Source organism: Hemibagrus wyckioides, linkage group LG25 (genome assembly GCF_019097595.1).
Source record: "Hemibagrus wyckioides isolate EC202008001 linkage group LG25, SWU_Hwy_1.0, whole genome shotgun sequence".
Taxonomy (NCBI): domain Eukaryota; kingdom Metazoa; phylum Chordata; class Actinopteri; order Siluriformes; family Bagridae; genus Hemibagrus; species Hemibagrus wyckioides.
Genome location: NC_080734.1, coordinates 17,462,717 through 17,489,161, shown reverse-complemented (window position 1 = coordinate 17,489,161; position 26,445 = coordinate 17,462,717). Strand labels below are relative to the sequence as shown.

Below are 26,445 nucleotides of genomic sequence, written 5' to 3'. Positions count from 1 at the left end.
TCACCCATTAAAAATGAGCATGGCTAAAACAGTCAAATGGTCAGACACTCTTAGAGAGAATAGTTAGAGAAGCAAATGGACAGGCAGCCAAATATTCAGATGAATAGAGGTGGTGTATATCTCTTCACTTTAAATATTTAAATACACACACCACTTCAAATATTTGTATCTGTTATAACAAAAAATACTTCTGCTGCTATATTCACTGTCCCTAACCCTGTTTCTATCCTTCTTTGCATTCACTGTCAAACACTGTCCTTTTGCACATAGTCAATGTTCTGTGTCTTGTTTGTATACACTACCTTTTCATCCTGTGCACTTATGTTGTATGTTTAGTTTTAAAGAATGCACCTTGTAGTATAGTTTAGCTCTATGTTTGTCTGCGTCACCTGTACTTTGTTTTTGTTCTGTGTAGCACCTTTGGTCTAGGAGGAACATTGTTTCATTTCACTGTGTACTGCATCAGCTATAAGTGACAATAAAGCTTCTTTGACTTTGTATAGGTGGTGCAGGAAAAGTGCATTGATGAACTCTTGGTTGGGGAGATCACAGTCAGTACACAGTAAAACATACAGTGTAGAACAGAAATGTATCAGTATGTGTCAGTTTATAGATGCTGTAACTGATTGTACAATGAAATACGATACACTAAACTATTCTGTCTGTCTGTCTGTCTTTGTCTCTGATTGCAGTGAAATGATAGAGAGAGAGAGAGAGAGAGAGAGAGAGAGAGAATCGGTGTGAGAACAAAATCAACAACCTAAAGAGCAGCTTAAAGAAATATTACAGTCAGCATCTGGAGGTAAAACACATTACTGAACTCAACAAGACTTTCTATGAACCATTACTGTATTATTATTATTATTATTATTATTATTATTATTATTATTATTATTATTATTATTATTATTATTATTATTATATCCTATTAAATAAAACATCAGTGTGGCCATTCAGCAGTTTGGCACAGGTTTTATGACGGATACCCTCCCTGACGCAACCCTACCATTTAATCCGGCTTGGGATCAGATTTGAGAATTAACTCTTCAGTGGCTGGGTTATAGCCCTGCCCGGGAATCGAACCCCGGCCACGACAATGAGCGAGATAAACAGAACTTAGTTATTAAAATTAATAAATATCGCCATCTACTGGCGATACGTCGAAGTTTAGGACAACTCCTCGTTAGTATAGTGGACAGTATCTCCGCCTGTCACGCGGAAGACCGGGGTTCGATTCCCCGACGGGGAGACTCATAGCTTTTCTACAACTCGTGATTATTCATGAATGACACTGAAAGATGTTTAGGTGTAACTCCTCGTTAGTATAGTGGACAGTATCTCCGCCTGTCATCCAGAGTTTCTTCTCAGAACTTGGCCGTGCCTGAATGGTAGTCAACTTTACTTCCTGAGGAGGCTGAGTAAAGCCCATCTCCCTCCCCCCATCCTGTCTGTGTTCTACAGAGGGACCATCGAGAGCATCCTGAGCAGCTGCATCACTGCCTGATTTGGGAACTGCACCGTCTCAGATCGCAAGACCCTTCAGCGGATAGTGAGGACAGCTGAGAAGATCATCGGAGTCTCTCTCCCCTCTATCACAGACATTTACACCGCACGCTGCATCCGCAAAGCCATCAGCATTGTGGCTGACCCCACACACCCCTCACACACACTCTTCACCCTCCTGCCATCTGGAAAGAGGTACCGGAGCATTCGGGCCCTCACAACCAGACTGTGTAACAGTTTCTTTCCTCAAGCCATTAGGCTCCTCAACACCCGGGACTGAACTGTTCTACACTCTCACACACACTCTCACTCAGGACTGAACTGTTCTACACTCTCTCACACACACACACTCTCACTCAGGACTGAACTGTATACTAACTCTCTGTCTCTCACACACTGATACACACACTCTCTCTTGACTGTGTGGACACAAACACACACACACATAATTTATACTGTTCATTACTTACTGCACTACCTCTACCTGTCATCTGCTGCTATAGTTATACTTATGTTTATTCTATTTGCACTACCTCATCGGCTGCTGTGTATTTTTGCTTTTTTTTTTCTACATCATTTCACTTTATCTATTTTATTTCACTTACATTCCAGTACACGTTCTTTTATTTCCTTTCAGCGCTAAGTGTCCTGTGTTCTTTTGTGTTGTCTTTATTGTATTTATTGTCTTTTTTGCACTGTCTTGTCTATGCTCTGTTTGCACCTAGCTGCACACTGTGCACTTTACGTGGCTAAGACAAACTTCTGTCCTAGCTCTGTGGCGTTGTTTGTTGTTTTGTATTGTACTAGTAGTTGTATGTTTATGTAGCACCAGGTCCTGGAGAAACGTTGTTTCATTTCACTATGTACTGCGCCAGCTATATGTGGTTGAAATGACAATAAAAGCTTCTTGAATCTTGAATCTTTAATTCCTGCAGTTCCAGTTACAGTGAGATACTGCATACCTTTCTCTGCCATTGCCACTCAGGTAACACATTTACACAAGTTTGGACACTGCAAGACTTCAAGTTCGGTCATCGCCACACAAGTTACACACACACACACTCATTTTGTGATGATATTTATGTTCTAGCTTCTGTCCATACACAACGATAATTTCAGGGATAATTAACACCCGTCCCTGGGTTGAAGTGGGGGTATTGGGAGCAGGGAGCTAAAATGTGCAGGACATGGGATTCTTCATTACCAGGGTTGAGAAACTGTGCTGCAACCTGTGCAGCTTTTCCTCTGTTCATACTTATACATTCCTGTCACACACATAGCATTTATTATAACTTTAAATCAGTTCACCTTTAAGCCTCATTTACAGTAACAATCTGTTCATGAAGCTGAAGCACAGAGTAAGGCAGGATTTCTGTAATTAACTACTCATTCACAGCTAATTAGTGTCGTAACCATTAGTGCCATGGTAATAAAGGTAAATATTACAAAATATTGTAAATTTTTGTATCTAAAATCACTTCTTTACGATGTTTATTTAATCATTCATCTCTTTCATTGACAGTATTGGTTTATTATTTAACAGTTCTGATCCAAAAACTTTAAAATCCTCAACCAAAAAAAAAAAAAAACCTCACCTACTACTTGGATTTTTGGATCTCTGCAGGGATTAATACTTAATGAGACACTAATCTGTCATCTAATCAGTGACTAAGAGATTTAGAGAGAATTAGCCTAGCTGTGTGTATGCACACTGTTACACAGAGCTGCACAGCAGTGCAAGGTGTATGAAACAGCACATGATAAGCTTCTCGCATCAAACACCTCCTCTGAAATATTAGGGCTGTTACTAAAACTACTACCATGTACAAACATGCTAGATACAAACCCTGAACAACTCCCGCAAACACTAAGGAGAGGCACAGGCATTCTCTATTTAACACAAGAACAGAGAACATGTTTGCTGATCGAACATCGAGTGCAGTTTTATTCAAAAGTTATACAAAAGCTCAAAGAATCAAACACAGGTGAATATTTAATCATGTGACCTGAACTACACCTCATAGACATCCGGTGCTCTGACTAAACACCAGCAGGAAGTGCTCTGCTCACTGTCTTCATCATCAGTGAAAGTCAGACCACCAGCTCTTCCTGTATTTTTCCCTGTGTGCGTTGTTTGTCGCTAAGGATAATAACATGATAAAGTGAGAACTATGTCTGTGTGTGTCAGGGTGTGATGGAGGACAGGTCCAGAGGTGACACTCTCCTAATGGGTGTGGTGGTGGTGTTGAACACACTCTGTAGTGTGTGTGTGGTTGTGTTCAGTGGATTAAACACACTCTGCTCAGACGATGATTCTCCCTGTTCCCGTACAGCTGAGATCTGACGCAGTAGAGCTTTTGCCTCCTCACGTACCTGCACACACACACACACACACACTCGGATTAAAAACTTTAGGAGTGCTGCGTATGTTTACTAATTAATAGTGTGTGAGATCACTCACTTCATTGTAGTCACAGCAGCGTTGTGCACACATTGACGCCTCGTCATACAGTTTGTTCTTGAAGTAGTACTGACCAAGATAACGCAGTGCTGTGCTCACCTCCACATGCTCCAACTGCTCCTGTATACGGAGCACACACACACACACACACAGAGCTTTTTAATTTCATTCTCATAGTGTTTATCAGACACACGGTATGACTGTATACGGTATTTAGGCACAATTACATTTTCCAAACTTTTAATTAAATATTAAAAAACCTAAGCACTGTCATTAAAAGACACCATAAGTTTGGCAATAAACATTTAATACATTATATTAACATTTAATACTCAAAATGATGCCATTAACACTCACCCTCACCATAAAAACTCAAAGGATAAAACATTCCTGCTCACAACACTTTCACAACATTCAACACTCATGGCATTAAGTGCTCCTCCTCATGGGATTAAACAGCACACACACATTGTAATAAACGCTCGCTCTCACACACACACACACACACACACACACACTCAGGATTAAACACTTGATTATGCTCATGGCACTAAATGATCACGCATGCCATTATAAACTCAGCGTTAAACATTCACCCTCATGGCAATAAACACTCATGTGGTCTGCATTAACTGTTCGCTATAATGATTAAACACTCACAGTATTAAACACTTACCCCACAAGAGAAAACATCCTGGATGTAGATGATGTAACACTGAGCCGCATCATCCGACTCATTCAGCTGCTCATGAAGCCTGGAAATGGACACAGACATGGACACACACCCCAAGCTCATGAACACTGATACACATCATTACATATCCCTTGGCCGTAACAGTAGTAGTAGTAGTAGTAATAATAATAATGATAATAATAATAATACTTGGCAAGTTTGATCAGTGCCATTCTCTCCACATCTCCCACTGAATACGCCCGCCAGTAACACTGCAACACACACACACAATCACCATCCAGTTTGGTATTAACATAATTTAGCGTGATGTTTAGAGCTACCAACCTTTTTGGCTTCAACTTGCTGTGAGAGTTTTTCATAACATTCACCAAGAGCTACAAGCATACGGGAGTCATTCGGTCTGAAACATAAAAAACACACACATTCAGTAACAACGCTGCCAAAGCAAAAACAGATTCAAAATAACGGCATGTCTTTTTTCCTTTGACCAATGACCCATGAGTGCGCGAGTCCCACTGTAACTAAATACTGGTGCTGAATTTAGTTCCACTTACTGTAGGTTACCAATAGAACAGGGACATGTGGGTGACCCAAAACTAATAGTAGTACCACCAGTGCACAAAGCAAGTTCCATAAAGACATGGATGAGTGAGTTTGGTGTGGAGGAACTTCACAGAGTCCTGATCTCAACCTGATAGAACACCTTTGGGATGAATTAGAGTGGAGACTCTCTGTGAGCCAGACCTTCTCGTGCAACATCAGTGCCTGACCTCACAAATGCGCTTCTAGAGGAATGGTCAAAAATTCCCATCAACACACTCCTAAACCTTGTGGAAAGCCTTCCCAGAGAAGTTAAAGCTGTTATAGCTGCAAAGGGTGGGTCAAATCCATATTATATTCATGTGCATGTGAAGACAGACGTCCCAGTTTTGACCTGGTTCGCAGTCTCTGCTCTAATTCATCCGAAAAGTGTTCTATGGGGTTGAGGTCAGGACTCTGTGCAGGACAGTCAAGTTCCTCCACACCAAACTCTCTCATCCATGTCTTTATGGACCTTGCTTTTTGCACTGGTGTGCAGTCATGTTGGAACAAGAAGGGGTCATCCCCAAACTGTTCCCACAAAGTTGGGAGCATGAAATTGTCCAAAATGTCTTGGTATGAAGCTGAAGCATTAAGAGTTCCTTTCACTGGAACTAAGGGGCCGAGCCCAACCCCTGAATTCAATGATTTGGAGGGGTGTCCCAAAATTTTGGCAATAGTGTATATTGAGTATAAGCTAAGAATATTTGGCCACAAACACGTATCTCCGTCTGATACAAGTGTCCTTCTGTCTGATCACATGACCAGTTTGTGTTCATGTGGCCATTTTAATGTCCTGCAACTTGGCCGATTTTTTTTTTTATTATGAATGAGTGACACACATCTACACTGCAAGTCAGAACTGATCACCACTATATAACACACATGTACAGATGCATGCAAACACACACTGCACACCTGAGCTGGTGAGCTTTCCTGTAGTAGTAGAGCGAGTAGAAGGGCATCTTGAGAATTTCGTAAGTCTGACCGAGTCCGTACCATGCCCGGTAATCCCGCTTGTTCACCTCGATTGCATGTCTTATAAACACAAACACACACAACATTACAACATATATATGATATAAAATACACCAAAACAGAATATACTTAATAGCCATTTTATCAGGGACACCAATCACACAAGTCAAATGTACATGGCGAACTGATGGGGTATGGGATGCCAATGCTTTGTACAGGGCCATAATCAGTGATTTATGCATCTACAAACTGACCTGTGTAGTGGTGGAATGAACACAGCTACAACACACAAGACTTAATATATAAGAATATAATACACTGTACAGTGTGTAGGTTGATCTAAATGGAGTTGGGGTGAATCACAGCTGGAAACTGAGAAAGTGTTAAACGAGGTGTATTTATTATATCTATAGATCTGGCTGGTGTTTACTGTTCTGAGACAGCATTAATTATGGAGTGTTAACTGCACATGTGGGCTTGGATGATGTTTAATGTACCTGTACAATGGAGGCAATTGTAATTACTGTTTGCTTATTGCACCTGAAGGTTTAGGTGGTGTTTAGTGTTAATGGTAGACTGAGGCAGTGTTAGTTTTTGGGTGTTGATTGTACCTGTAGGCTTGGATGGCAGCAGACGTGTTCTTCATTTCCATGTACTCGTGACCCATCAGTGTCCAGGCCCCGAGACAGCGAGGGCTCAGTTTCAGCGCTCGCTGGAAATAAAGAGCTGCTTTCTCATGTTGACACAGCATACTATAGTAATTACCTACAAAATTAACACTCAGAGTTAATACTAACGCTCCTCCCTTGGTGTGGAATATCTGTTAATTATCTGTGACCAGCTTTAACTGTTTATTAGAAATGAGAAAATACACATTTTTGTGTATATAAAAACCATCCGAAACCATGTATGGTAACATTATGACATTTCGGTCATTTTAATGTGCATGTGATTACTGACCAATGACACAGCAGGTCTCCACTCTGTACTTGTCGATTTCCAGAAGGCTGTGGGCAAGATAGCTCAGCTCCGGCTTCATAGACTACATGCACACACACAGTTCTTGTAAAGTCTTTTCATTGAATTTAAGATCACTCATTAATACATTCATTCCACTTCAGTTTTATCCAGTCATAGTCTAGGTATAAGGTGTGTACACCCTGCATGTGATGCCAGTTCATTACAGTTCAGCTCCAAAAATGGTGCTGGACTTAAGACAACACACTCCTGTTTTTATGTTTCCAATCACTGCCAATATATTAGCTCTCTGTTTCAGACAACACCCTATACTGACTGATATTGATTCCCTGTGTGCTATTATATATAAGTATACGATATGTGTTTTTTCTCACCCGGACATACAGCAGGTTAGAGAACGTGTCCATGTTTTCGATGCGGAATGGATCTTGTTCACGGAGCTCATTAAAGAGATCCAGTGCCTGGTCAATATCTGTCTCACACACAAATACAAACACACACACTACTTAGTGTTCAAATTAGAAATAAAAGAGACTCAGCATGTTAGCATGTGCATATTACCCATAGGGCATTGTGAGCAGTGTGTGTTCATTCAGTGTGTATATTACTCATAATACACTGCAAGTTAATTGACTGTGTGCCGAATGCATTTGCTGCATATTAGCCAATTATCATGCCCGATTAGCACAGTGTCATTGTAGAGACATCTCTGTGTAAATCATCCAAAACCACACATTTTGAAGTTGCCGTCCAGATAAGTCTATGTGTGATGATGATGATAAAGATGATGGTCCAGACCTCGAATGTTGTGGTAGGCGACGGCGATCTGGGAGATAATGTAGGTACTCTTGGAGAATCCAGCCTCCTTCAGACTCTGGTATTTTTGCAGTGCCTCTTTAATCATCTGCAGCTCTGTAAACATGTGGGCCATGAAGAAGTCCTTCACCCAACAGTCCGGCAGGGATAACGACTTCAGCTGTAGACACAGAGACGTCAGTTACAAACAAATAGTCTGCACCAACTTCATGCTTGTAATGAGGCTGTAGAGCTGACTGTTTTCCTACTGAGTATGTACATGATGCTAAGTGTTACATGTGTATGTTAAACATGTATGATATTGAGTGCAGACATGGATTCATTTTTGTTTGTAAATAGCACTTTTGAAACAGCAGAAATCCAGGTCTAGAAGTTAAGTGTGTCATACTTGAGTGTGTGGTGGTGGTGTTCAGAGTATGCATGCGTGCATGGGATGACAGTGTATGTGGTGTTGAGAGTGAGCTTGGGATTTTGAGAAACACTGTGCAGTGTTAAAAAGGACCATATGGCACTGGCAGTGAGTGCATGGTGTTGAGAGACAGCATGCAGTGTGTCTAACCATTTCAATGTTGCTGATGAGGTTACAGAGCTCGAGCCAGGCACCCCAGTGCAGAGGGAGAGAGTGTGTTGCCTCAACAAACACATCCACTGCTTCCTTTATCAGATCCAACTTCCTTAACACAACCCCGTACCTACACACACACACAGTCACTTTCAGTATCTGTTACTTGGTCTAGGTGTCTGTTGTTAGTCTTACTGGAGTCTTGTGATCATTTCTTCATGTGACTTTACATCAGTTAATTCATGGCATTAAAGCATGTGGTGAATTAAATGTGTGAATTTACAGGTAGAGTGTGAATCCATCCAGTTCTCCAGCGGTGTGTTTCTTGCTGAGTTCCACTCTCAGTTCCCTCAGACCTTCATTGCGCACATGACCCTTCTCCAGAGGACCTGGGTGGAAACACCAAAGACACACACACACACAGCAAATAAGACTTCAAGTTCATTATTCACTCTGAAACATGCCACTAAATAAAACCTTCTGGTGTTCATTCAGCCAATTAAATATTTCAATATTAATGATAACAAACTTAATATGCTGTAGAAACTGTGTCTCACCCATACTGTCCACCGTCTCATCATCCTTCTTCTTCTCTCCTGACTGAAACATACAGAAACAAATGCTAAAAACACATGCACCACCACCCAGCACAAATAAACAAGAGGAAGTGAACCGTGATAGCGAGTGTCTCTCACCAGATAGCGCGAGTACACGTAGAGAAAATATGCCTTCTGACTGCGGCTGTCACGCAGGAAATATGCTGTACGATCATATTCCTTTAGATCAAAATACGACTTTGCCAAACACAAAGCATCCAAGTCGTGGGCTTCGTCCTAAACACATGAAGACATGACAATATGACAATATGAAGAGAAAGGGGAGTGAGAATAGTCCTTGATTCTGCATTTTGTGACATCCTAGTCTCTCTGTACAATAAGTGTGGACATATTGTCAGCTTTGACAATAACACCTTCTCCTCTTCCTCTACTGATAACATAAACATCACCGATAAGATAATATGGTGTATTTTTTTATATTGTATCATTTAGCTTTCTTTTTCAAAACGTAGACGATACAGCTATAGCTAACTTTTAGCTATCGAAGCATAGTTATCATCTTGATGTTATATCCTATAAATGGCTAATTTGCAAGTCATTATTTGCAAAAACAAAACACATTTGCTGTTGATCAGAACTATTCGTATAGTGAGTAAATAATGAGGAGCGTTGTGATTAGTCAGAACTAAACACACTGACCTCAGTGATTTGTGGTGGAGTGGGAATCTCATTCAGTGGGAGAGGATCAAGAGAAAAAGCCAACTCGGATGCCCTGAGTTGCACGCACACACAAAATAATAATACATACAGTAAATTTTAATCTCAGTATCACATTTGGAAATTGGAATAAGGATAGTGCACTGATAAATAATGACTTAGAATTAATTAAATTAAAATATAATCAGTGTGATATAAAATGTGACACTCATTCCTATGTATGACAACTACAGATTTTTATTACAGACATCTATTAAATAATACCGACATCTTCTATAAGAGAGAGGTCTAGATAACAAACTAACAAAGATGTCTTAAATCCAACAGTGTAACTGGAATAAAAAAAATCCCATCAAGGCATGGACTCCACTAGATCTCTGAAGGTGTGCTGTGGGATCTGGCACCAAGATGTTAGCAGCAGATCCTTTAAATCCTGTAAGTTTCGAGGTGGGGCCTCCATGGATCGAACTTATTTGTCCAACACATCCCACAGATGCTCGACTGGATTGAGATCTGTGGAATTTGGAGGCCAGGTCAACACCTCAAACTGGTTGTTGTGGTCATCAAACCATTTCTGAACCATTTTTGCTTTGCGGCATGGCGCATTATCCTGCTGAAAGAGGCCACAGCCTTCAGGAAATACTGTTTCCATAAAAGGATGTACATGGTCTGCAACAATGCTTAGGTAGGTGGTACATATCAAAGTAACATCCACATGGATGGCAGGACTCAAGGATTCCCAGCAGAACATTGACCAAAGCATGACACTGTCTCCGCTGGCTTGCCTTCTTCCCATAGTGCATCCTGGTGCCATGTGTTCCCCAGGTAAGCGATGCACCCGGCCATCCACGTGATGTAAAAGAAAACATGATTCATGAGACCAGGAGTCGGTGGTGCACAGGGGTCTGCATGGTCACCCTGACTGGTCTGCAGCTATGCAGCTCCATACACAACAAAATGTGATGCACTGTGTATTCTGACACCTTTCTATCAGAACCAGCATTAACTTCTTCAGCAATTTGAGCAACAGTAGCTCATCTGTTGGATCGGATCACACGGGCCAGCCTTCTCTCCTCACGTGCATCAATGAGCCTTGGTCCCCCATGACCCTGTCGCCGGTTCACCACTGTTCCTTCCTTGGACCACTTTTGATAGATACTGACCACTGCAGACCGGGAACACCCCACAAGAGCTGCAGTTTTGGAGATGCTCTGATCCAGTGGTCTAGCCATCACAATTTGGCCCTTGTCAAACTCTCTCAAATCCTTACGCTTGTCTATTTTTCCTGCTTCTAACACATCAACTTTGAGGACAAAATGTTCACTTGCTGTCTAATATATCCCACCCACTAACAGGTGCCATGATGAGATGATCATCAGTCTGATTCACTTCACCTGTCAGTGGTCATAATGTTATGCTTGATAGGTGTACGTTTCACATGTAGAAGAATCACAATTGTTTATATAGTGTTGAACCGGTTTAATATATCAGTAATTAGTGTTTAATCGCATTGTTTATTAATATTAGTGTTGAACTGGTGACATTTGTGAATGTTAATCGTTGAGCTCAGGAAAATGTGGCAGCTTTGACTCGGGTACAGACTGCCCAGTCAACAGCCCGATTAAACCGAGTAACAGCACACTTACGGCGTGGTTTTTATTGTAAAACGTGATCTAAAATAACTCACCACTTCACACTGTGCACCAATCCGCGCTCCTTGCATTGCGATATCACGGAAATCAGCTGCTTTTTAATCTGAACCAAGTCGCTAAACTCACTACTCAGAGACGCCGCCGCCATTTTTTCGTGTGTTTGTGTGACGTCACCGAGGCGCACTAGAGCCCATTGCTGATTGGACGAGCAAATCGAGATGGGCTGTGTTCCAAATGAGGTTGAGCATCCCGCTTCAATCTTCGTAGAAGTGCACTACACAGGACATTGTGCACTAGAACTAGTGCACTATTAAGATCAGGCATACACAGGACATTTCAAACCACAGTTAGCCCAGAATGCAGCAGCCAGACGTGTTACTAAAACCATCTTATTTATGTCAGAAATTAGAATGATGCACAAATACTTCACAGCTTTCCAATTAGTGTTCAGGATTCAGATACAGGACTTCTAAATCTGTACAAATAGTCACTTATGTGCAGTATTTGCTGCTCAGGGTTTTTCAATTTTTGTTGTTGTTGACTTTAGGTTTAAAGTGTTCTCATTAAATTCATTAATTACACTCTGGGTATTTAATTAAAATGACAATAATCCAGACCACTTTATGATATTTACAACAATCTGTACAATGTTTATTTATTCATTCTCTTATTATTATTCTTCCTGCCGTCACCAAACAACATCTTCAGCTATTCCTGAAAGAGAAATGCAGAGGTTTTAGATGGTTTTAGTCTACACAGCATGTTTGAGTCACAGCTACACAGTGATGGTGACTATGATGCTATGAAACAATTCAATCTGAATTTAAATTTTAATATGAAATATTGCTTTTTATCAAATAAGAGATTATTAGCACATAACCAGTTTTCTTTAAAGATCCTTACCAACTTGAGACCAGCTTCCCTGGTGTATTGCATGGTCTTAAAACAATATTATCTCAATTCAGATCTCTTTTTTTTATTTTAATTTCTCTTCATTTCTCATTATTACATGGCACATAATTGTGCAAATAAAGGGGAAGGAAATTGATAAATGGTGTTACAAATAAATATCTAAAAAATAATGGGGTGTGTATTTGTATTAAGCCCCCCTGAGTCAATACTTTGTAGAACCCCCTTTTGCTGCAATTACAGCAGCAAGTCTTTTGGGGTATACCTCTACCAGCTTTGCACATCTAGAGAGTGAAATTTTTGCCCATTCTTTCTTTCTAAAATAGCTGGAGCTCAGTTAGATTGGATGGGGAGCATCTGTGAAAAGCAATTTTTAATTCTTGCCACAGATTCTCAATTGGATTTAGGTCTGGATTTTGACTGGGCCATTCTAACACATGATTATTCTTCGATCTAAACCATTCCATTGTAGCTCTGGCTGTATGTTTAGGGTCATTGTTCTGCTGGATCGTGAACCTCTACCCCAGTCTCAAGTCTTTTGCAGACTCTAACAGGTTTTCTTTTAAGATTGCCCTGTATTTGGCTCCATCCATCTTCCCATCAACTCTGACCAGCTTCCCTGTCCCTGCTGAAGAAAAACATCCCCACAACATGATGCTGCCTCCACCATGTTTCACGGTGGGGACGGTGTGTTCAGGGTGATGTGCAGTGTTAGTTTTCCATCACACATAGTGTTGTGTTTTGGATTTTGGCCAAAAATTTTGATTTCATCTGACCAGAGCACCTTCTTCCACATGTTTGTGGTGTCCCCCACAGGGCTTGTCGCAAGCTGCAACTAAGATTTTTTATGGCTTTCTATTAACAATAGCTCTCTTCTTGACACTCTTCTATAAAGGCCAGATTTGTGGAGTGCACAACTAATAGTTGACCTGTGGACAGATTCTCCCACCTGAACTGTGGATCTCTGCAGCTCCTTCAGAGTTACCATGGACCTCTTGGCTGCTTGTCTGATTAATGCTCTCCTTGCCTGGTCTGTCAGTTTAGGTAGACGGCCATGTCTTGGTAGGTCTGCAGAGAGATGTTCAAAGCTTGGGATTTTTTATATAACGTAACCCTTCTTTAAACTTCTTAACAACTTTATCCAGACACTGTATAGACTGTAGAATTGAGAAGTCAGGTCTGGACAACAACAACAACAATAATATAAAGGTTAAAATCACTACAAACCACGCCCTCTTGTGGCTCGTTGATTTAATATACTGTATCACACGACTTTATTATAAAATTTAATAAAACAGTAACATTTGATACTTGAGATTAGGAGATACAATCATCAAAACTATTATGTTAGAAATTTTAGAAATGACTTTCTGTAAATATGGTAAAGATATTTAAAACATTGCTTTGTGGAGTAAAACCAACGACTATCGTGAGACAGTGATGACGTCATCCCGAATAAAGCCGAACAGGACGCTAGTGCGCTGCTGGACTGTATTAAAGTGGTAGAAATCGCAGTTTGTTAAATTAATAAATATTTAAGTGTAGTATGTATTAGTGGGATAGAGACTAAAAACACGACGCTTGAATAGAGAGAGAGAGAGAGAGAGAGAGAGAGAGAGAGAGAGAGAGAGAGAGAGAGAGAGAGAGAGAGAGAGAGAGAGAGAGAGAGAGAGAGAGAGAGAGAGAGAGAGAGAGAGAGAGTGTCGAATAGAATAGAATTGTACGCCTACATCTAGGGCAACTCCTCGTTAGTATAGTGGACAGTATCTCCGCCTGTCACGCGGAAGACCGGGGTTCGATTCCCCGACGGGGAGGCTCAGAATATTTTTATCTTTTCTATAATTTGGGATTATTCATCGAAAGCATGAAACTCCAATTAAGCTTTATGTGGCTAATTTCTTAAAAATAAATACTCGGGAACGACACCAAAAACAGTTAAGGGCAGCTCCTCCTTAGTATAGTGGACAGTCAAGTGGAAGACCTGGGTTCGATTCCCAGACAGGGAGCATTACACAGTTGTTATTTCTTACAAAATAGAACATTTACACACAATATAGCCAAAGGTTTTTGGAACCCTGAACCTCACACCCTTCTGTAACAGATAGGCCAGTTCTGTTGTTTTTGTTATAAACTGGAGACCTTCGAGATCAGTAGATGAGTATCAGGTCATAGAGAACATGTCTGCTGATTTTGACATCTATATTTCAACACACTGGTATTTCAGGTACTCTAGGAGTGCGCTGTACTTGGCAGCCTGGGAGCCAGGGTTAGTTTTTAAATAGAAAAATTACCAACAATAAATAAACAATAAACAAATAAAATAAACAATAAAACCCTGAAATCCATATCATCACTGCACAAACTTATATTATTACCACAATCCAGCTATTTAGATATAATCCACTTTATGAAAAGCTGTATCATTATATTTACTATAATGCTCTTGGGTAAAATGGACTGAAGAGAATAATAGATGAATAAAAATAACTCAAAGTTCAAACATTTGAATTATTAGGTTGATTGTGGTTTAATAAATGCATGCAATGATCAGCATCAAACATTAAGCTGAGCCCAGAAAGCTTGATTAAGGAAAATGACAAGCGATTTGATGATTTCTTTTTGTTTATTTCATATTAAACATATCAAACAGAAAAATAAAAACAGTCCAGCATCTGTAACCTCAACTGCCATGCTTAAGGAGTCAGAACGAAGAAACATTACTTTAATAACTTTCTTTCATTTACTGGCAACATGTCACAGTAAGACTATAACCTCTATACATTATCACATCAAATTTTCATCTGTGGCCTTTATTCAGTTATTTTCTACTTTGGTAACAAAATGCTTCCTTTTTTAGTCATCACAGACAACATTGCAACTTTGACCTATTATTAATCTAACAGTAAGCCATGTTGTGATAGCCGAAAGCTGTGTGAACCTGAAGCTCTCCTCATATACACTATATTGCCAAAAATTTTGGGACACCTGCCTTTACATGCACATGAATGTAATATGAAACATTAAGAGTTCCCTTCAATGGAACTAAGGGGCCGAGCCCAAGCCCTGAGAAACAACAACTGAATTCAATGATCTGAAGGGGTGTCCCAAAACTTTTGACAACAGTGTATGAGCACCTTAATGTTATCTCTATCTAATGTTCTCTGTGTTTGGGTGATGTGAGGTGCACCACTGTGTGCCTGATGTACATATCACAATCATTTCACATTATAAGAGTTTGTATAGTTGCTGGTATATTTAAATATTTTAAATTTTGTTTATGTACTGGGGACAGCTAAACACTGGACATTTGACTGCATTTTTTTGGAGATACGTTCTTATTGAGCTTGAGTAGATGAGATTAATTCCATCCTTCGGAGCAGGATCATCCTTCAGTCCAGGAGCACCAAAGACCTGCAGTTTACCGTTCTTCACAAATCTCCGTAGAAGTTTTACCGTTCTTCCCAGATACTAAGCCTCAGTTACTTAAGACACAGACAAACAAGAGATGCCATCTTAGATATATTTAATAAATTAAAACAAGGTACAAAAGAAAAACGCAAACTTGTGTACATTTGTCCTCTTTTTTTTTTTTATCTCCCCCCTCCCCTTTTCTAATATATATATCCATCACTGGTAAACAAAATGGCAGGATGAGGAAGGGTCCTCACTTGCCAAGTGCACACAACACATTCTGTTGCTGCATGCCCATTTCCCTTGCCCAAAAACAAAAACACTCATGCTACATGTTCGCAGGCAGCAACTGGGCAGTAGACAGGGACAGAGAGAGACACCCAGCCACCGAAGTGTCCTATTCAGGGGCTTTAAATGGCAAACACGAGGGGATTTGTAGTATAGATTGTGTTCAGTTCCATATTAAGTGCACTCAACAGTGTACAGAAGCTGCGATTTGGACAAGCAAGTGTACAACGGCACATGCGTGTGCGCATACATATCTACACACACACACACACAAAATAGTGTCTGTTCACGTCCGAAATAAACGATCACAGTTGACCTCCGTCCTCTCTTCATGTGACGTTCTGGATGTTGTTTCTATCCAAAAAGACACACGAGGACATCTACATGTGTGTTTCACAGCTGTTATGGGCTCCCAGCAGCTTTCCCCAGAGGACATCATACACAGGGGCCGTTTTCATGATTTAACGAGGGCGTGTCTGTAAAATCAGCTCTAACCAGCCTCGTGCATGCTGCTAATTTTATATATATTAAAATAATACATTTTCAATCGTTAAAAAAAAGACCATGACAAAGTTCACAAACCCCCCCCCCCCACAGAATCATGTTGTGAGTGGAGGCTAGTTAGATTATACAGATGTGAAGATATAAAGCCACAGAGAAAAATTATTGGTCCCTCTCTTTGTCAGCAGCAGTGTCCATAAGGACTCGCACACGTCCCGCAGTCTGAGAGATATATAGGAGTTTATATATGTGGATATATATATACTTTAGATATCAGTATCTTTACAAAATAAAACATTTAACTACCACTAATTCCATTTGTTGATAAATTCTGCAAATCATCACAAGGAAACAGCTTAGGAGCCACGGAAGATCGAGAGCGTGAGAAGGGGAGGTGAAAGTTAACAACGCACATGCTGAAATAGTGGAGAGGGGAGAAAGGGTGAGGAAGATTGATGAAATGTACTGCTTAGATAAAGCAGCACTGGCCACTTTCCAAGAGGATCCAAAAAAAAGACCTGGCGAGAGCAAGAGACAGGGGAAGAGAAAGAAAACAAAACAAAAACAAAACAACATATTAAAGAAAGTGCCCTCCTCAGGTCCTCACACTGCATGCTCTGAACAATATCCATCTGTCAAGGCTTTCATTATGCTATTATTTAGGTATGGATTTCCAGTGGGGGGGGGCTGCTAGGAATCGGATCACTTTGGGCTTCAGCGCTCAGTACTCTGCTGCGTACTCGGTGCCGTGCAGCCCTCGACACACCAAAGTGAACTCTTTCACTATGTCCTTCACACGTCGCTTGTTCACTCGCTCCCTGAGAGAGAGAGAGAGAGAGAGAGAGAGAAAAAGAGAGAGGGAGAGAGAGAGAGAGAGATTAAAATCAATCTGTTGTGTATACACACATCAATATGTAACAATTAATATTTTATATATTTATATATTATATAAATGATAAATATAATAATAAATATATTTGAATGTTAAGTATTAATGGTTATATATCGACCTGTATTTAATTGAAATCTATTTCCTGTGTCTAATACGGAGATTGCGGTTTTGTGGATGAGTCTACACCACATAAATTATACCCTATTTAATGAGCATCAGCCATAACATTAAAACCACCTGCTTAATATTGTGTAGGGTTCTCCTTGTCATATAAACAGCTCTGACTCGTTGAGGCATGGACTCTACGTTGAGGCAAGAAGCTGTGGTATCAGACAAGACGTTATCAGCGGATCCTTTCTGTAAGTTGTGAGGTGGAGCCTCCTCGTTTTGTCCAGCACAATCCATAGATGCTTGATCTGACTGAGAAGCTATGATGCACTGTGTGTTCTGACACCTTTCTATCAGAGCCAGCATTCACTTTTATAGCACTTAGTGTTACAGTTGCTCTTCTGTAGGACTGGACCAGATGATGGTTCTTCATGTGTGTCAGTGAACCCTTGGGTTCCCATGACCCTGTCTCTGGTACACTGGTTGTTTTTCCTTGGACCAATTTTGGTAGATAGAAACCACCGCACATAAAGAAAACCCCAAAAGACCTGCTGTTTTCCAGAAGCTCTGACCCAGGCTTCAAGTCATCAAATCTGGCCCTTGTCAAAGTCGCTCATATCCTCATGCTTGCCCAGATTTTCTGCTTTCAACATATCAACTTTGAGAACTGAGTTCACTGGCTGCTTAATATATCCAACTCACAAGATCATCAATATTATTCACTTCCCCTGTTGATGGTTTTATTTTTATGGCTGATCGGTATGTATAGAGCACTCTTTGGGATTCTTTGGGTGGCAGAATTATACGGCTCACAGTGAATAGTAATGTAGGACATGAAAGTCAAACCAGTGCCAGCCATTTCTAGTTGGGCTGCCAACTGAATTAACTATAACTGTGTCATAGTGATCATAGTAACAAAGATTTAGACGTGTATTTCTGATAGTAACTAAGGTATGTGTGAGCAGTACCTAAGGATCTGCTGGCTGAATGTGTCTTTCTGTTCATCAGAGACTCGGGATGAGGGAAAGCCCGGAGACTGTAGGGCCTCTTTGAGCCACACAGTGAGGAGACTGAAACAGTGCTTATTCATGGAGAACAACACCTCTGCAAACTGGTCCATTAAACTGCGTGAAGACTGACCACCGATCGCCTACAAGAAACGGAGAGAGAGAGAAGAGGGACGAGAGTTGCTATATCATTACTGTTTTCTAGATGGATGGGATGAAGGAAAGACATTAAGGTTCAGTCACTGACCTCCAACACAGCCAGCAATAGGAGTTTCCCATTTTCATGCACGACTTGGCCCACAGGAGGCACATCTGCACAGTGTGGCAGCAACTCCGTCTGTCCAACACAAAAATGTTGTCTCAAAAAAAAAATCCCATTAACCCATTGTTAACTTTTAACAATAACTTTTTATGCATGAAAACAAGATGCATACGATCAATAAGAAAGCTTAGAAAGCTTATCAGCCATACAAGAATCCAATTAAAGATTCAGAAAGGGTGATTTTCTTCAATAGGGCAAAATCCTCTAACTTACAAAGAAGAGGCAGGTAGACTTGACAGTAGGGGCTTCTGGGAATTTGAGTGACAGAACTCCTATAGGGAAGACTCAGAAAAATTAGACGAGAAAAAGACAATAAAAGAAAATGTCATGTGATTTCTTCTTTTACTCTCTGTTGCACTATAACTATGATTGGCAGACAACCAGAAGGAAAAGGACTTACCACAGTGGAACACTGCTTTCACGTCAAGATTCTCGGATAAAAACAAATCGGGCTTCCGTTTGAGAGCCTACAAATCAGACAGAGCCAGTGAACATGGCACACGGCATAACTCCAGCTCCGGGTCCGTGCAGAGCCCGCCCACAACCCCTACCAAAGACATGACCTTCCTTCTCCTCTACGATGTGCTTACTCTATTGCCGCTAACAAAAAACAACTAAATGTACAACAACTTATTTAATGCAAACTGATCAGGTAAGAAATCAACTGCAAAAAATCAAATACTGAAATTTAACTTAAGTCAAACTAAAGGTGGTATGATTTGCAATTTCCTCTTTTTCTGTTAATTTCTTGTCTCTGCTGAACTGAGTAATGCAACAAAAATCTAAGTAACATGTACGGATAAAGACAACTAATGCATTAAGGAACTCATTGAGGATGAGAGGATACTGAAGGAGGAAGGGAGGGACAGAGAGAGAGAGAGAGACAGAAGGACTGAGAGAAAGAGAAATAAACAGATGGACCTGAGGTCCAGCCAAAGGCAGAAATGAGAGGAGGCATGAGAACTGACAATGTAAACCAAATGTGAGACAAAGGGTGCCAATTCGACAACATTAATCAGAATATGAATATAATTAGGGGTTTAATTGGTTCTGGGACTGGAGTGATACTGGGAGAAAGGGCCTTCGAGACTATAACGGATCACTCTGTAATAGAAAGAAACAAATCTGTGTCTTGCAGTACGTATTAAGAAAACCATTGATATGGTATAGAAATACATTGTGTGAATGTTATTAATAGATTGCTAATAATTTCAGATATTTCCAAAACAAAATTTTAACTAAAAATGCAGATATGATGATTCTTGATTCATGTGAAAAATGTGTATGATTGATGGTGTTGATGTTTTTCCTTCAACAGCAGTGTTTTTAACCAGTGATTACTGTTTTTCTATTCATTAAAACAAAGAGGTCACATTTTATTTATTTACAGTTACATTTAACGTTGTACAACGTCCTGGTAACACTTACACAAGCCTCGCACTTACTGAACACTTCATTTTTAAAAAAATATTTTTTCTGTCTCAAGGTTTTCTGCCATCACAGCCTTTTCTATGCCAAAGAAACCGTAAGGAAAGGTTTTTATCTAAAAGCAATGATGTAGAGTACCTACAAAATAACAGGAAGTGTCACTACAGAAGTGATTATAGACTTTCATTTGCTTAAAAAAACTAGGCTTAGATTATACGATCATACATAAAATATTTTTAAATGAAATTGTTATTTACCTTAAAAAAAAGGCAATTTATAGAATGTTACCATAAAAGTATACAAATATTATAGGTTACTTCATTTTTTCCACTCTCTTACAGCAACCACTATGAAACAGAGCACTTTAGTAGAGCTTGAACTGTGGCTATAGTGACATTTCAGAAGAACCCCAACTCACAGGTCACCCAGTTGGCTATACGTGAACAGTATGACTGTATATAGCATGTTGCAAGGGTGGTATTCCCCCTCTGAAATGACCAATAGCATTTCTGAGGGGCTGACCAGGCTCGTCAGAACCAAGACTTTTGAAGGAGAGACTGCGTCAGTCATCCAAAAGTGATCCTTTGTCGGCTCAGGCAAAGAAAGGGTCACCACAGACCCGAAATCACAGGGCAGAAAGATAGAGGGGAAGGAGAAAGAAAGGGAGAGAGAGAGGGAGAGGGAGAGAGAGAGAGAAACCCAAAGTGAATGAAATAAGAAACCAAAAACACACCTGAGCTTGGAGTTGCATAAATGAATCAACAATATCAGGATGATCCCTGGGCCCTAAAATATAATAAAGATGTAACTTAAGAAATAATAAGAATAATAATAAGAATATATACAAACAGCAACAGAACAGATTGAACAGTCATGTGGAAAGAAAAGGCAACAGAAAGGATCTCATTGAAATAATTGCACGTGAGAAAAAGAGGGGAGACGAGGAGACGAGAAGCATGTAAGGCTTTAAAGGCAGTCTCCAAAAATAAATAGTAAAAAAATCGAAAAACCAGGAAAAGTCATGAGACAGGATAAAGAACTAACTTAAAGAGAAATAACGAGAAAGAAAAAAGACCAAACCTAAAAGAACCAAAGTGGGTTTGGAGTGGGAACCCAGGAGGCACCTGCTACTGTGACATCTTATTTCCTTCTCCTTTTTCGGTTTCTTTCTTTTCTTTATTTCTTTAAAAACTCTGCTTAAAATCAGACATGCTTTCCCATCTGCCCCACCCCAGGGTTCACTGAAAAGCTCGGTAACCACGAGAGAGTGGGGCAGCACCTAGCCCCAAAACTCCCTTCCCCTAGCTGTTCCCACACTCCAAACAACCCCCATCACAGCCCTCCCCGATCTGCCCCGGAAATTCTCCCGAAAAACAAAACAAAGCCAAAGGAAAACAGGCCATGGCGGGTTTCTCAGATCCACAGTTAAGGGACCTGCTGGAGATCAGAGGGTTAACAGCACACAGAGACGTGATGTTATTCGGTGAACAGAGAGGCAAAAGCAAACCGAAGGACAATTAAAGGGACGAGGAAGACACGGGGGCAGGAGAAGATGAACAGCTATTATCTGGGAAAACATCATGTCAAACAAGTGGGTTACATGTACAGGATGACAAAATGAGAAACTTAACATGATTTGTTTTGTTTATCATTTATTAACCCCTCTAAAACAGATCTTGGACTCTTCTGATGATGCTGCCACCTGAAGTAATAAAGTATACCTGTTAGGAATAAGTGATGTTTGCGTTCATTAGGGAAATAAAGATGGACACTAATTGAAGCACCAAATGAGAAAAGCTGACGGCATAATGCATACCTTGCTGGAAGATGGTGAGTGTGACCGAGGTGACCAGTTCAAACAGGGCTTTGATTGGGGGAAAGTGGTCCGTCTCACTGGCAAATATATGCATCATCTAGTGGTAATAAGTAAGACAAAAGAAATCTCAAATGCTACAGACATATATACACTCACATACATATATACACTCACATACATATATATACACATTTACTCGCCCTGCTCATTTATGCAGTTATCTAATCAGCCATGGCTTGGTTGTTGGTAGCAGATGGGCTTGTGTGAGTATTTCAGAAACTGCTGATCTCCTGGGATTTTCACAATATCCTAATTTCATCACAAATTTCTATATGTATTTATAGTACGTCTGGCTTTCTAGTCACTATACATTGATCAGCCAAAACATTAAAACCACAGACAACAGAGGTGAAGAACATTAATTATCTTATTACAGTGGCACATGTCAAAGGGTGGGATATTATTCTGCTAGGAAACCTAGTGTCCTGTTGCAGACCAAGCACATCAATTCATGGTACATCATCCCTAATCGCAGTGGCCTCTTCCAGTTGCATAATGCTCCATGACACACTGCAAAAAATAGTTCAGGGATGGTTTTGAGGAACATGACAGAGTTCAAGGTGTTGACTTGGCCTCCAAATTCCCCAGATCTTAGTCTGATCAAGCATCTGTGGGACGTGCTGGACAAACAAATCTAATCCATGGAGGCCTTAACTCACAACTGGCAGGTCTTTAAGGATCTTAAATTCCTTAAAGTCTTTGTGTCAGATACCACAACGGGAACGTACACATTATTAGGCAGGTGGTTTTAATGTTATGGCTGATATGCTCACTACATAGGCATAATGACTCTAGAAATAGAGCACCATATGTCAAAGAGAACACAATCACAGAAGATCATGAAATGTCGACTGTTTATGTGCAACAGCACTTAGAACAGTAACTTTTCAGATATTCAATAAGATCTAAAAAATGAAAAAATGTTTGTGTAACACATATTTATAAGCTGAATGTAAAAAAAAATTCAAGTAGAACCATTCATCGTTCATATTTATGTAAAATCTAAAATTTCAAATAGTATTCAAAGAGTTTAAGTCATTCTGGCAGCCCCACATCACACACACTGAGATTTCTTAACACATCATGACTAGGTGCAGGACATATGGTACAGGCCTCATGTCTAAAAGACGTCACTGCACGTAACCATGGCAACAGCCAGGTGGACTTAGAGACTACATAGCGAATGTCTGGGCCACTACGGCTGGAATCGGGAGAACTAGAATGTGTGTATACAGTGTGTACCTGACGTGTCAGGTCCAGTGCAGAGGCTTGTGGGATAGTGCTGTACATCTGACCCAGCATCTCACTCAGCTGAGACACCATGGGTGCAAAGTCATGCAGTAGAGTCTTCACTGACTTCTCAAAGATAGCGCACACAGCCTGAGAGAAGGGGAGGGGAAAGGGAAAGAGAGAGAGAGAGAGAGAGAGAGAGAGAGAGAGAGAGAGAGATGGAGAGAGAGAGTTTATTTTTTCCGCAATGTTACAACTCTAACCTGGTGTATATGGATACAAGCACAAATGTTTTTAAGGGTGGACAAATAAAAGAATAAATAAAGAGTCTAAACCAGGGACGTCCAATCTTATCCACAAAGGGCCGGTGTGGGTGCAGCTGGAGCCACACCTGATTCCACCTGTTAAATCCTCTGATCTTGGCTTTCAATAGACTCAGGTGTGGCTTCTGCTCGGTTGGACTGAAAACCTGCACCCCACACCGGCCCTTTGCGGATAAGATCGGACATCCCTGGTCTAAACAAACTGTAAAAGAATGAACTTGAAGTTAAAATGAGCAGAAAATATGTTTGCGACTCACAAATGTGATAATTGAAGATTGACAGGATGTTGAACTCTTACCTCTACAACCTGAGAGTCGTTCAGCCATTTACTGAGGACTGTATGAATGAGGGCAAAAACCTGCTGCAACACCACCACTACCTACAACACACACACACACCCCTCTTAGCAATAGAGTCCTATTCAGATGAATACTTTACTGTTCAGTGTATGAATGTTGATACAGTAATGCTGAGCAAGATGTTGTTTTGTGCCTTTGGTATTGTAGTTGTTTGTACCTTCATGTTTTGGTTTTCTGAAGGATATGTAGCATTAGATATTAATGAACAGTTTAGGTTTTATCCACATTTTGGGTCATTTTTACATTATGCATTTGAAATACATGGAAATATGGTCTGTAGACACCTGACCCATCACATCATACCCATATGTGCTTGATGAGAGTGAGGAGGTCTGGGGTGCAGCCAGTGTTCCAGTTCATCCCAAAGGTGTTCAGAGTTAGGACTCTATGCAGGACACTCTAGTTCTTTCACTATAACCTTAACACACCATGTCTTCATGGAGCTCTGTGCTTTGTGCACAGGGGCAGTGCCATGCTGGAACAGGGTCTGAGCCTCTTATTTCCAGAGAAGGGAAATTCTATACAGCTCCCATATAACTTTGTGGCAACAGTTAGGGGGGAAAACACAGATGGAGGAGATATCCACATATATTTAGCCATATATTGTTTACATTCAAGAAATTGTGCATTTGAAGACAATCTCAGTGTGTGCATACACCATTGAAACTCTGGCAGCTACAGACACCATCAGATATTTCAAGATGGCTAAAATCAGTACTCACAGGATTGGGGCCAGTTTGAGGTGGGCTGGATTTGACCGGCGGTGCACCTTCTCCAGATTCCTCTTCCTGCTTGGTGATGTCCAGGGTAGTAAAGAGGTTCGACAGCAGGCCCAAAATGTGGATGATAGCCAGTTTATTTGAAGGGTTTGGCTGCAAAGACAAAAATGGGAAAAATGTTACTGTATATTTGTTAAAACTAATAGCAAACAATCCAAATCAAATATATTCAGATATATTTGCTATCAACTGTATGTGTTGATAGAATTGAAAGAGGAAAAGAAAGAGAGAGTTTGACATGTGACTCTGACATCATACAAACGCCCAGTATCTGAAAGACTGTGAGAGGTAAAGATATCTATCTGTATTTATTCAGTCACAAATCCTTTTGTTAAATATGTAGGAAATGTTAAAAACATCAACCAAGTGCCACAAATATACTCCCTCGAAGAGATCACTGTGTTCCAGAGAAATCAAGAGCTGTCAAAAAATAAATAAATAAAAATAAATCTCACACAAATGATTACATTTCTCATCAGTAGGTGTCGCTGTCTGACAGAGCTGAAGAAAAGCCTAATCACAGTCTGACGTAATGCCTTCCCCCGAAAAGCCAGACATCAGTGCAAATCGCTGTGTGTGTGTGTATGATGCAAGACATGTCTGTATATGCATTTTTATGTGGTGGCCATTTCTAAATAAACAGCTTGAGAGGGGATCATAAAAACCCATAAACTACAAAAAAGCAAAGACAGCAGCATACACTGGGGTATAAATGTCTGATGTACTGAAAACAAACAGATCGCGTTTGTGTGTTTTGTCTGAGAGGTGCTTTCGTCTGATGGAATTTTTCTACGTTCATTAACCACACTTCGTATCAGCCCGCTCTGTGTGTGTTTTCTCTCACTAATGGAAATAAATACTAAGATATTGCAGGATCTTCCCACTTTTTTTCTTACTCTTAATGGCTAAGATTAGCCAACAGCAGCGTGGGAGGCTAATGTAACCTGGTCTAGTCGTCTCATATCTAGCGAGTCCATGGCACCGTGAGCACACTGTGTTCTTCCAGCTTCAGCTGAACTTGTTGACCTTTGTATGCTGTTACACTATATAAGGCAGAAGCCTCCCTCTGTCATGCACTAGCAACTCTTCTACCCCACACCACTTATATGAGGCATGTGGCTTATAAAAAAATGCATAACATAAGACCAGTGCAACACACTGTAATAATATTGTAGTAAAACGACATGACTGTAGCTGGTGTGTGCTCTCAAACACCATCCATAACACACATATCTGTAACTGAGCTCCAAACTGTAGTGGGTCTCTGTCTGGGGCATTGTTTCATTAGCTTTAGTTTACCCTGTGGTGTTGCTTCTGGACCCAGTGATCTGCAATCTGGCCCCACTGAGAAATGTTCCTTGATGATAATACACACACACATACATGTGCACACACACACACACATACACGCACAGGGTCTGTTCATGTGGAGCAAGGCCAACATGATACAAAACATGCCATTTATTCCAGGAGCAAAGAAGACAGCAACAAACAAACCCCAGCTGACGTCTCATT

At 40.5% G+C, this 26,445-nt stretch overlaps 2 protein-coding genes and 2 non-coding genes across 6 annotated transcripts in view; 2 read left to right on the top strand and 2 right to left on the bottom strand.

Moving 5' to 3' along the window:
- The first annotated feature begins 1,177 nt into the window (after positions 1–1,177).
- Positions 1,178–1,249, top strand: trnad-guc (transfer RNA aspartic acid (anticodon GUC)). Its single transcript has one exon. It is a non-coding gene; the product is annotated as a tRNA-Asp (tRNA).
- A 2,181-nt stretch (positions 1,250–3,430) lies between these two features.
- LOC131345585 (cell division cycle protein 23 homolog) lies at positions 3,431–11,664 on the bottom strand. Of its 2 annotated transcripts, XM_058378529.1 has the most exons (16): positions 11,533–11,664; positions 9,828–9,900; positions 9,267–9,404; positions 9,129–9,171; positions 8,855–8,960; positions 8,569–8,701; positions 7,992–8,169; positions 7,568–7,665; positions 7,176–7,257; positions 6,827–6,980; positions 6,156–6,275; positions 4,983–5,058; positions 4,848–4,909; positions 4,641–4,719; positions 3,965–4,084; positions 3,431–3,876 (listed from the first exon to the last, which is right to left on the bottom strand). In XM_058378529.1, exons 1-16 carry the CDS (start codon positions 11,643–11,645, stop codon positions 3,688–3,690), a joined length of 1,764 nt encoding a protein of 587 aa, XP_058234512.1. In that variant the 5' UTR covers positions 11,646–11,664; the 3' UTR covers positions 3,431–3,687. The 2 variants fall into 2 exon arrangements, with proteins under 2 accessions (XP_058234512.1, XP_058234513.1); XM_058378530.1 differs by lacking the exon at positions 9,828–9,900 and having other exon boundaries at positions 11,533–11,660.
- Positions 11,665–14,148: 2,484 nt separating this feature from the next.
- trnad-guc (transfer RNA aspartic acid (anticodon GUC)) lies at positions 14,149–14,220 on the top strand. The gene has a single exon. It is a non-coding gene; the product is annotated as a tRNA-Asp (tRNA).
- Positions 14,221–15,912: 1,692 nt separating this feature from the next.
- The window catches only part of ipo13b (importin 13b), a 37,334-nt gene continuing 26,801 nt past the window's right edge, over positions 15,913–26,445 (bottom strand). The window contains exons 12-21 of one of the 2 annotated variants that reach the window (XM_058379113.1): positions 24,874–25,023; positions 24,091–24,171; positions 23,482–23,619; positions 22,180–22,276; positions 21,097–21,149; positions 19,336–19,402; positions 19,149–19,207; positions 18,861–18,950; positions 18,575–18,756; positions 15,913–17,424 (exon numbers count right to left, since the gene is read on the bottom strand). In XM_058379113.1, coding sequence (XP_058235096.1) covers positions 17,328–17,424; positions 18,575–18,756; positions 18,861–18,950; positions 19,149–19,207; positions 19,336–19,402; positions 21,097–21,149; positions 22,180–22,276; positions 23,482–23,619; positions 24,091–24,171; positions 24,874–25,023 — 1,014 coding nt within the window. In that variant the 3' untranslated portion in view covers positions 15,913–17,327. Of the gene's footprint in view, positions 17,425–18,574; positions 18,757–18,860; positions 18,951–19,148; positions 19,208–19,335; positions 19,403–21,096; positions 21,150–22,179; positions 22,277–23,481; positions 23,620–24,090; positions 24,172–24,873; positions 25,024–26,445 lie in introns of those variants that run through there. The other variant, XR_009203548.1, reaches the window with a different exon arrangement.